Below are 10936 nucleotides of genomic sequence, written 5' to 3' on the forward strand. Positions count from 1 at the left end.
AATACCTTTGACATTTCTTTCATAGGTATATGCCAGCATTATCGATGCATTTAATACTTTATTCGTAACTAACTTCCTATTCATTAATGGAAACAACTGTTCATTTCTTTATAATAGGCTTTACTGGATTTAGATTTTACACCTACTAACGTTTGTTTAGATTTTACAACAAGCGATTTAATGGACGGCGCATTATCTTTTTCAACGGAAATCGTTTTATTCACAAAGACTGATTTTTATACGCAAACGTTAAGTGACATTTCCATGACAATCGTGAAATTAGCGAAAGTCTGTTGAGGTCCCCGAACAAGAGAGGGACAATAAATTAAAAAAAAGGTAGTGAATGAATTAAAAAAATATGTAGTGTCTGGTTCAGAAACGCCCTTTTGGTCAATTTCTTCACTTTTATCTTTGTTATAGTAGTATGGACACTAGTGTTATCGCTACTAATTGAATTGTCTACAAAGATGGCATTTCACTATAAACTATTATTTACGAACATTCTGTCTAATCCAATCTAGATAACTGGATACTTTTGTATAGACAACAGGATAGTCGGGTCCACAGTAACTTGTCCCAAATGAAACCACTCCAACACCTTCCCACTGATTCCTTACGGAGAGCATTAAAGGACCTCCACTATCACCTTGACAAGTAAAAGTGTTCTTATCCTCTGACACGCACAAATGGTTTGTGGTAAGAAGTTTTCCAGCCTTATTGTAAACTGTACGACAGGTGTCTAAAGGAAGTAATTTCGCCGAAATCTTCTTTTTTATTTTTGCCGATTTTCCCCTATATTCCGTGAGTCCCCAGCCAGATACGGCCAGTGTTACTCCATCCAAGCTGTTAGCCGCCGGAAGGCATATCGGACGTATATACTCTAAAAATTAACTGTCATCAACATCTTGTTACCTATAGTTTGCATGGTACCGGAATACTGTACGTTTTTGGACACGCGGATCAGTCCAATATCGTTTTCAGAGGTGAACTCGGTATGACTTGGATGAGGAATGAGTTCTTCAATACCAAATTCTTCAGCAGGATCACTACATTCAACACCAAAGCGTGTTTGGGTAACACAATCTTTATCGGACGTTACATCATAGTCACCTAATCGTATCCCTGTTCTAATAGCAAGCCAATTCACTAAATGATCATTTCTTATACTCACATTACTGTGTTTCTCGCTTTCAAGCAGTGTGCAGCCGTCAGCACATAACGACGATTAATCAAAGATCCAATACATCTTATTTTTTTATCTTCGTCATACAACAATTGTGCAATCCATGGAAATTCGTCTAGGGAGATTCCGGGGTTGTCTCTTACATAATCGTCAGAATGTTGGAACCCGCAGTAGGTTCGTGATGGAAATAAATCGGTTTCGGATAATGTCAGTACTAAATAAAGAAGGAAGCATCAAGTAAATAGAAAGAATTCAGAGCAAAACCTTACCAATTACATCGAATGTCACAAATGCTAAAAGCAGCTTCAGAGCCATGTTTAGTTTCTGTGTAACTATGAGGTGAAGAAACTTGAACTTTTGCGTATCAGGTGTTAAAGGTCACGGTTACAATTATTTGTCACTGTTGTACTAAATGTGGAACTTGCGCGTCTTCCGCAGCAGCAGGCACTTGTTACACGTATGAATTCAATATTGAGTGTAAACAGAATCTTTTGGTAACAACCTTCGCAAAACCGGCTAATGAAAATTGTGTAAATGAAGCAGTAGCATTGAATAAATTTACTCAATGGTAGTAGGTTTATGAGTAGATTTGGAAAGTTGATGTCTGCGTCATTAAAATTCTTATTGCGTTCTTTTCTTTTCATACGAACTGTTCCAAGTGATTTCCTTTTTTAGTCTTTATCTTAACAACTCCACATAAGACACGCTTTTGATTAGGTTTTTGATTATTCTCTTCGGCCATTTAGGTACTGCTTTTGCACTACCAAGACAACAGGTGACGTGTTGAAGGTCAATGGCACTCTCTCAAAATGGTCAAAGGTTATTCCTCATTCGCTCAAAATACTTACCGATTCATGTGCAAGGAATTGCGATTTCAAATAAATTATACCTTATATGAAATAAAGATCTACTATTTTTCCCGCTTCGTGAAGCAGAAGCAGAAACACCTTCAATCTAACAAATAGAAACAAAGGTTTATTGCGCGTTGCTAACCAGCGAAACCATCCTGAGCTTATTTAACTATAGATCGTCTCACGTAAAAAAGGAATCGGGAGAAAGTAGTGTAACCTCCCACTAAGTTTATTGTTCATCTCAATGTCGCTGTGCTTTGAATAAAGATAGGTATAAAACTGGTAATTATTCGGGCCGTTGGAACCACCCTCTAGACTTCCAATGAATGAGCGAAGTGTTTATAACCGCATAGATGTTTATAATTTGAATGGTCAACTGTATAAGCCATTCAAATTATAAACATCTATGCGGTTATAAACACTTCGCTCATTCATTGGGAGTCTAGAGGGTGGTTCCAACGGCCCGAATAATTAGCAGTTTTATACCTATCTTTATTCAAAGCACAGCGACATTGAGATGAACAATAAACTTAGTGGGAGGTTACACTACTTTCTCCCGATTCCTTTTTTACGTGAGACGATCTATAATCATGATATCATAGCAAGCATTCCAGAAATTTCCATAGACTTCGAGGCACCATGAAAGATTAGTCATCGGCGATAAAGAACGAAGGCGCAACGAAGGTTACAACCCACCAAATCGAGGATTGCTACACATGTATAGGTGTTCACTTTCAAGAAAATTACCTAAGTTTAAAACGACATGGAAATTTTGTTTAGGGAAAAGTTGCATAGCACAGATAAAATATCCAATTCATCTGTTGTTATAGATTATTGAAATACTCTTAACGGGTTCATAATTTTGCGATTTGTGCCCGTCTGTCTGTTAGCACGGCATCTCGAAATAATAATATATAATAACGAATGATTACGATGAATAGATTCATTACCAAATTTGTAAATGGGAATTGGCAATGTAGGTCAAAAAATCAATAAGGCCCTTTTGAATTCTCCGTTAGTTATGAACCGAATTGCATGAAATTCAAAATGAGCCATATAATACGCAATGCCAGGCTATATCCATATCCAGGAGGTCGTTTCCTATATTTGTTTACTTTATAGGCGAGGATCAAGGGCAATTGCAGTACGACAGTACCAATTATAGATTACTTAAACCAAATCTACCAAAGAAATAATAGTGTTTGGTGTATCACAAAAGTTACAATACAAGCTAATTACAGGAATTACCGGGATTTTTTTGCAAGGCAATTATAAACTAGTAAAGAACTAGAAATAAGTATAACAATAAAAGCTACAACCGAGATACATGATCAAAGATTCCTGTATATGCGAGTGAAATTTTCTAAAGAATTACATAATTAGAAATAAGGGTTGGGTTTATTTTTAGAATACAATTGAAGGGTTGCTTGTACGTAGATCTTTGAAACGTAATTTATCAAACATCTATATTTGCTGTACTATACAAGTGTAGCGTTTTATTACAAAATACAGTAAAAGAACTATTAGCGATTTGAAAATATAACAGAATGTCAAATATTAATTATTTATTATTTTTTACCTAGACAACCACCTATATTGTCATGGTCGCCACACAAGTAACAACTCCCGAAACTGACGATTGTTATACAGCTTAGTTTTATATTATTTACCTATACCAAATACCTATAATCAGGTAGCGTGCAATTACTTGATATCAAGTCCAGTCAAGCAGTATAGAGAATCATGAAGATATTTGACTTGATGAATCGCAAGCTTAGGAGATACGCTGGACACAACCCCAATTTTCTGCAAACGCGTTGTTTTTTAGGAATAATTTTTTGTATGGACTCTGGTTTTAGAAAAACGTTATAGTGTTGTACATGTAACAGTGTGCTTTAAAAGAATGGAAAAAGAAAATGCTATTATTTACTATCGAGTTTACAGCTGATCGGTCACAAAGTTAGGCCTTCTGCTATATTACATACAATTCCAATGTGTACTGTATAAAAATAACATATTTTTAATCCAACAGGCCATCAATGACATGTTTAGTAATTTGCATCATTAATTACAGTTTTTAGCAGGCAGCTTTCGTAAATTTTACGATTGTATGACATTTACTGATGCTGGTTTCATATGTAAAATTTAAATAAACATCATCATATTAATCTAAAATGCAGTTTACATTATGTGATTTTACGTTACGTAATATGTATAACGTTTTCGGATCCGATCCTACTTATTCCTGATTGTTGGTATAATTCGTTCGTATAATGTAAACCGAAAACCTCCCAACAAAACGAAATGAATAATCGTATGAAAAATCGTAAACAAAATCACATAACGTAAACTGCACTGCATGCCATATACTAAAACGTGAACATTATTTCAATCATTTCACTGTAGATTATTATTTACGAACATTTTGTTTAATCCAGTCCAAATAACTGGATACTTTTGTATAGACGCCAGGATCATCAGTTCCACAAAATTTGCCGAATGAAACTATTCCAACTCCACTCCACTGATTTTTGACGGATAGCATTAAAGGACCTCCACTATCACCTTGGCAAGTAAAAGTGGTCTTATCCTCTGACACGCACAAATGGTTTGTGGTGACAATTTTTATAGAGTCTTGGACAAGTGCAAGACAGGTCTCCAGAGGAAGTAAATGCGCGGAAATTTTCTTTTTTATTTTTGCCGATTTTCCCCCATGTTCCGTGAGTCCCCAGCCAGATACGGCCAGTGCTACTCCGTCTGGCAAATCCAAGCTGGTAGCTGCCGGAAGGCATATCGGACGTATATATTCTACAAACAAACTGTCAATATATATTTACGGAGTATTTGCATTGTACCGGAATAATCCACATTTTTAGACAAGCGGATCAGTCCTATATCGTGTACGCCAGTTCGAAGGCTATGTCCTGGATGCGGGATGATTTCTTCAATATCAAATTCTTCAGTAGGATCACTGCATTCTTCACCAAATCGTGTCTCGTTAACGCAATCTTTATCGGAAGTTACATCGTAGTCACCTAATCGGATCCCTGTTCTAATAGCTAGGCAATACACTAAATGACCATTTCTTATACTCACACTTTTGTACGTCTCACTTTCAAGCAGTGTGCGGCCGTCAGCACATAACGACGATTAATCAAAGATCCTACACATTTTACAGTCTTATCCTCGTCATACAGCAATTGTGCAATCCATGGAAATTCGTCTAGAGAGATTCCGGGGTTGTCTCTTACATAATCGTCAGTATGTTGGAGCCCACAATATGTTCGTGATGGAAATAACTCGGTTTCGGATAGTGTCAGCACTAAATTAAAGAAGAAGAGTCAAGCACGTTGTAAAAATTCAGGTCAGAACCTTACCGATTATGTTCAATATAACGCACACGAAAAGCACTTTGAGACACATCTTTGAGTTCTATAAAGATCTTGAAGCGATTAATTCGATCCAGAGGTTACGGTCACAAATTTGTGTCACTGCCGTTGGTTTTGAACGCAATACATTGGTAGTGGCACCTTCTTCGGCAAACGCAGTTCTTTCACTTCTGCGTATACAATTAAATAAAATCAGAGTCAATTGCCAGACACGTTAACCTTCACAAAACCAGTTCATTGAAAATTGTTTACGGATTGTGTACTAAAAGTACTAGTATTGGTAGGTTTATGCTATAATCGGGAAAATTATGGTTTATATTTCGAAGATTCTGGAATTCATAGTACGGCACCAAATTTGTTTATTAATTTTATTATGTAATATTAAATGTACAATGTTAAAAGAAAAATCGATTATGTTGCGTGTAGTACCTACATTTGTGGTCGAGTCATTTGCGTTCAGGATAAAAAGTGTGACAATCCCGTCTTCAAAATGTTTTTCATAATGGTGAAGTCACTGTAGCTAATAAAGGTGAAGGTGAGGCAATGCACCCTACAAATCAAGTGGCAGGAATTGAATATGATCATGCAGAATTGTAGGTGTATACGAATCCAAAGAAAATGCATACAAGTATTGCTATGTATACCGCCGATTGTGGGCATGTAGAAGGGCTTTTGGCTGTATGCACATGGGGCTTGAACCCTCGACTGGTATTTATTTATTTATTTATTATCCCTCTCTTGTTCTGGGCCCTCAACAGGTTTGCGCCCAATTACAGAGTCTTAGAGATCTTAGAGGTGATCTGAGAGGAAATTCTCAGATCCCATCCCCTTTGCACAAGAAGGCATGTGATTCGAAATCTGGACAGCAGGCGCTATTATAAAACGGTTCTACTTCTACGGTTTTTCCACCAACTCAAACTCCCCAAAAACAGCACCTTAACAGCTTTATCGTATACTGCACGACAGGTGTCCAGAGGAAGTAATTGCGCCACAATGTTCTTTTTTATTTTTGCCGATGCTCCCTCAAATTCCCCACCCGGACGCTGTCAGTGCTACTCGGTCTTTCAAATGCAAGCTGGTAGCCGCCGGAAGACATATAGGACGAATATAGTCTACAAATTAACTGTCAATTAATTACCGATTAGCACATAACGATGATTAATCAAACACCCACCACACCGTAGGTATACTTTTATCTTCATCATACAACAATTGTGTAATCCATGGAAATTCGTCTAGGGAGATTCCGGGGTTGTTTTTCATAATCCTGACGTCACTATTTTTAATTAAGGTGGGACAATACGCCTCACAAAAAAGTGAATTTGATGATAGCTCATCGAAAATTTGGAAAAACATGTTATTACTGTTTTTGTTTAAAATGGATTGAGGTATTTTCAAAATATAATATACACGCATATAGAAAATGCTTGTTAATATTGGTTTATCATTTATTATTAATAAATGGTATATTATTTGTGTTATAAGAATGCTCCCTCCTTTCATGAGCTAACGCTTCGCCTTTCGGATGAAAAAGTTCAGCATTGTGCTCATAATGTTAAAATTGTGAAGCTTTGAAGCTAATTTTTGAAAAGGAGGGATTTTTCTACACATTCTTTTCTTTATTGATGGATTCTGTATTTTATGGATCAGTCCATTGTCTTTGAATGCAGAATCGATAAAGTCTACAGTGGGTAATGATATACCAAAGAGAAGATCGAGCGAAGCTCTGAATATAAGTAATAATAATTAAAACGTATCAATAGACTGTACCTACTGTACTATACAACTCTAAAGGAAGATGAAATGATTATGGTCCCCCTAGGTCAATGACCACTGACTGACTTCGGTTTGTTTTTCTTAACGAATGACATTGTACTGAAGGTTATCGGGAGTTACGGTATATGTGTCGGATAAATAAGTTGCCTTGTAAAATAAGAAATAAAAATCTACATTCTAGGACCTATAAAGGTACATGAATTTGTTTCAGGTACAATTTTTGTTAGTAAACATTTTCTTATGTAAATGTTTTGATTACGATAGTGATAATAATCTTTCATTGGACGTGATAACCTTAACCAGCATTACATATAATCTTTTTAAGTTTTTTTATTACGATTTGCTGTGTTTGCCTTTTTCTACACAGTCGAAAGTAACGAGATTTGTGCGACTTAGGAATGATAAAGTAGTTTGGAAATGTTCTGTTAGCAAAGAGCCCAGGACTATACTTCCATTTTTGATATCTCCAAAGTTGCAAACATCCTGATAAATGCCTTGGTTTTTCCATTTCCTTTCGTAATTCAGACAGCGTTCGTAGATGTTCCGATTTAAACCAGTTAACACTACGCTACCAATAGTAAGTATAGAAACCTACAAACACTGCGTTTGCAACGGGTCGGTATTTTAGTTACGTACCTAAACCATAAATGTCATACCTCTATCTTGCGTAAATACCAAGTACCAACAAATACTACACGCAATTTAACGGTTAGTCTGGTAGCTGGTACCTAAATTATTGAAGACATTTACTTAGTATACAGTAACGCGAATTGTTTAGGTACTTAAATCTGCTTTGTGACAATTGTCCAAGTGATGGCAATTGCAATACTTCCTTTGATTGTACTAGTAGGAGTCACAGGTAAAGTATACCGATCAAAGGGAGCCCTTCGTATACGCCCCGAATATTTAGGATCGACGCTCTCCGAAACCAATTTATTAGCACCTCGCAGCTATTGCGGATTTCAACACATTGACGATTACGCAAGGGATAACGACAATGTCACCTTAGATGAATTTCCATGGATTGCACTTTTACTGGATGGTGCAACTAAAGACTTAAAATGTGCGGGAACATTGATCAATCGCCGTTACGTAATGACCGTCGCACATTGCGTGGCTGGTCTCTGGAGCAGAAACCTGTAAGTCTTACTGCCCCAGGTTCCGGGAACAAACTGATAAGTTTATTTTAGAGTTGCTCGCCTAGGCGAATTTAATGTTATGACCGACGTCGATTGCATCGATCACACGATGTTCGGTAGAGAATGCAGTGATCCCGTTCAAGAATATAGCGCGGAAGAGGTTACTTTGCACCCAGAATATATGCCCAGTACTACTTACAATGATATTGCGTTGGTTCGGCTTTCCAGGGATGTTGAATATTCAGGTGAAAATAACATTCACCATTACATTTTTTAAAAGTAAATTTTAGAGTATATTCGGCCCATTTGTCTACCCAGATCAAAGGAGCTTGATTTAAACGAAGGAGTTCAATTGGCAGCGTCCGGTTGGGGGGCAGAAATTGATGAAGTACCACCGGTCGTTAGGAAAACGAAATTTGCGGCACGGTTGTTACCTATTCCCGTGTGCTTTAAGATGAGAATGTTCCTTGCAAGCAATGATCATCTATGTGCTTATGAAGTACGTGAAACTTCTCCTTGCGCCCGTGAAGTTGGAAGCCCTCTCATGATATCTGTAAAAAATCAATGGGAACAAGTTGGTATGGTTTCATTTACTTCTAAGTGTGGTGTGGATATTCCAACAGTTTTTGTGAAAATAGCCAGGTATATAGATTGGGTTAACGAAAATGTAAGACCATAGAAAGTAAGGTGTGTTATTGTGTAAAAATATTTTTTATATACAATGACGAAAAAATAAATAAATTCAAATTTCCATTTCCATTTTACAGGTTTTTTTTATTTAGGAAAAATTTCTATATACAGGGCGGTGACTTGCGTAACGCATCATAGGGATTTCAATGTAAAATTCATAACATGCGATTATTGGCTCCCTAATTATTTTAGAGCAAAAATGTATTAAAGTTTTTTGTAGAAAAAATTTTTTTACGTCTTTCAACCGTAGATATTAGTTTTCAATTTTTTCCATATAAAGACGGAAAATTGAAAAAATAAAACCCGCATCTTTTTCAATAATCTGCGATGCCATGAAATTTTCTAAAACAAAAAGATATCCAGTTATCAATTAGCAGCAGTTCGAAATGGATTTTATGATCGACTTGTCTGTCTTGCAGTTAATGGTTATTCGAACATATTATAAAATTCCATGGCAGCACAGATTATTGAAAAAGATGGAGGTTTTATTTTTCCAATTTTCCGTCTTTATTATGTAAAAAATTGAAAACTAATACGGTTGATTGACGTAAAAAAATTTTTTTCTACAGAAAACCTTAATACATTTTTGCTCCAAAAAAAATTTGGGGAGCCAATAATCGCAGGTTATGAATTTTACATTGAAATCCCTATGATGCGTTACGCAAGTCACCACCCTGTATATTACTCGTATATTGATTTTTTGTGACCACGGTCTTTATGAATTATTCCTAACTGAATATTGAGTTTAATAACAAAATACAGCACAGTACCTAAAAATAATTATAGAGAACCCAGTAAATTGGAGGTTTTCCGTATTGAAAACGAAGGACAATGAACTCTGACTTTTTACTATCAAATCTAATTTGAGTCCGTTTTTTAAAAATAATGTTATAGACATGCAATACAAATCAGCTTCAATTGCCAATAGGTTGGATCTGTTTAAGAAAGTACAAATAGCAAATGTACCTTATGAAGTGTTTTAATTCAATCAAATGTAATACAACCTCTTCATGTTTTACATAAATAGACGAACAATACCTGATATAAGACGGCCCTGATTCCACTGACGTTAATGACATGAAACAAATTCGGAACGGCTCTCCTTACGAAAACACTGCAGGAATTTTAACCAAGGGAACTGCAGCTTGGTAACCTTGTCTACGGTGAATCTTCAAATGACGCAATTGTTATGAGACTGAAATTCTTTTTAACCGTCAATCTTGGCGTTTAACATTTACGAACACGTCAAACATAACACAGCGGTTGGTCTTAACGAGTTTATGAATGTTTTACATTCTTATACTACAGCAAATAGAAGGAATTTTCATTCATATATGCCAATGAAAATATGCTGGCGCGTGTAATTAGTTTGTCCTTGACCGCGAATTGTTTTCTATGCGACACAATTTCACAACGGTAACATTTTTACAGTTTCTAACTGTATTCCTTTTTCGTTTAAATGTGGGTTCCAAAAGAAATACCTTTAATTAATTCATTTAGAAAAGTCGGCTCGTTTTCTTTGAACAATCACTCTCCAGAACTCTCATGAGAGATTTTTATTTCAAATACTGCTCGCAAACGAAAGTCCAAATATGTGTATTTTTCTCCAATTTTCTCAGAGACCACGCGGTACGGTTGACTGTCTTCAAAACGCGAATTAATTAGCTCTCATTTTCAGGCTACACACTGACTAGTGATTATACTAGTAGTAAAAACCCGAATAAACCTTTTACTGCCGGGAATCACTCTGGTCCCGTTGAAAGTTTGAACGCGAACCAAGCACCAATTTTTTAGGAACTAATACTCTAGTCGCCTCGGTTGCTAAAGTACAAATCATCTCATCCTCATTCCCCTCGTATGTAAATGTTCATGTTCAGTTGGCAAATCTAAAGCTGTCGAAGTGGCATC

The 10936-nt window shown here is 36.3% G+C and overlaps 3 protein-coding genes across 6 annotated transcripts; 1 reads left to right on the forward strand and 2 right to left on the reverse strand.

The window, feature by feature from the left end:
- Nucleotides 1–197: 197 nt before the first annotated feature.
- LOC116178083 (phenoloxidase-activating factor 3-like) lies at nucleotides 198–2051 on the reverse strand. Its single transcript, XM_031497391.1, has 4 exons — nucleotides 1453–2051; nucleotides 1172–1397; nucleotides 931–1127; nucleotides 198–880 (listed from the first exon to the last, which is right to left on the reverse strand). The coding sequence occupies exons 1-4, from the start codon at nucleotides 1496–1498 to the stop codon at nucleotides 489–491; spliced, it is 861 nt and encodes a 286-aa protein (XP_031353251.1). The 5' UTR covers nucleotides 1499–2051; the 3' UTR covers nucleotides 198–488.
- Nucleotides 2052–3942: 1891 nt separating this feature from the next.
- Nucleotides 3943–5617, reverse strand: LOC116179212 (phenoloxidase-activating factor 3-like). Its single transcript, XM_031498932.1, has 4 exons — nucleotides 5412–5617; nucleotides 5131–5356; nucleotides 4890–5086; nucleotides 3943–4842 (listed from the first exon to the last, which is right to left on the reverse strand). Exons 1-4 carry the CDS (start codon nucleotides 5455–5457, stop codon nucleotides 4445–4447), a joined length of 867 nt encoding a protein of 288 aa, XP_031354792.1. The 5' UTR covers nucleotides 5458–5617; the 3' UTR covers nucleotides 3943–4444.
- A 1917-nt stretch (nucleotides 5618–7534) lies between these two features.
- On the forward strand, nucleotides 7535–9102 carry LOC116179213 (serine protease 7-like). 4 transcript variants are annotated; one of them, XM_031498936.1, is made up of 6 exons: nucleotides 7535–7776; nucleotides 7828–7907; nucleotides 7978–8058; nucleotides 8110–8338; nucleotides 8390–8583; nucleotides 8629–9102. In XM_031498936.1, the coding sequence occupies exons 3-6, from the start codon at nucleotides 8013–8015 to the stop codon at nucleotides 9015–9017; spliced, it is 858 nt and encodes a 285-aa protein (XP_031354796.1). In that variant the 5' UTR covers nucleotides 7535–7776; nucleotides 7828–7907; nucleotides 7978–8012; the 3' UTR covers nucleotides 9018–9102. The 4 variants fall into 4 exon arrangements, with proteins under 4 accessions (XP_031354796.1, XP_031354795.1, XP_031354797.1 ...); XM_031498935.1 differs by having other exon boundaries at nucleotides 7537–7776; nucleotides 7828–8058; XM_031498937.1 differs by lacking the exon at nucleotides 7535–7776 and having other exon boundaries at nucleotides 7783–7907.
- Nucleotides 9103–10936: the final 1834 nt, after the last annotated feature.

Source organism: Photinus pyralis, unplaced genomic scaffold, assembly GCF_008802855.1.
Source record: "Photinus pyralis isolate 1611_PpyrPB1 unplaced genomic scaffold, Ppyr1.3 Ppyr1.4_LG8, whole genome shotgun sequence".
Classification (NCBI taxonomy): Eukaryota; Metazoa; Arthropoda; class Insecta; order Coleoptera; family Lampyridae; genus Photinus; species Photinus pyralis.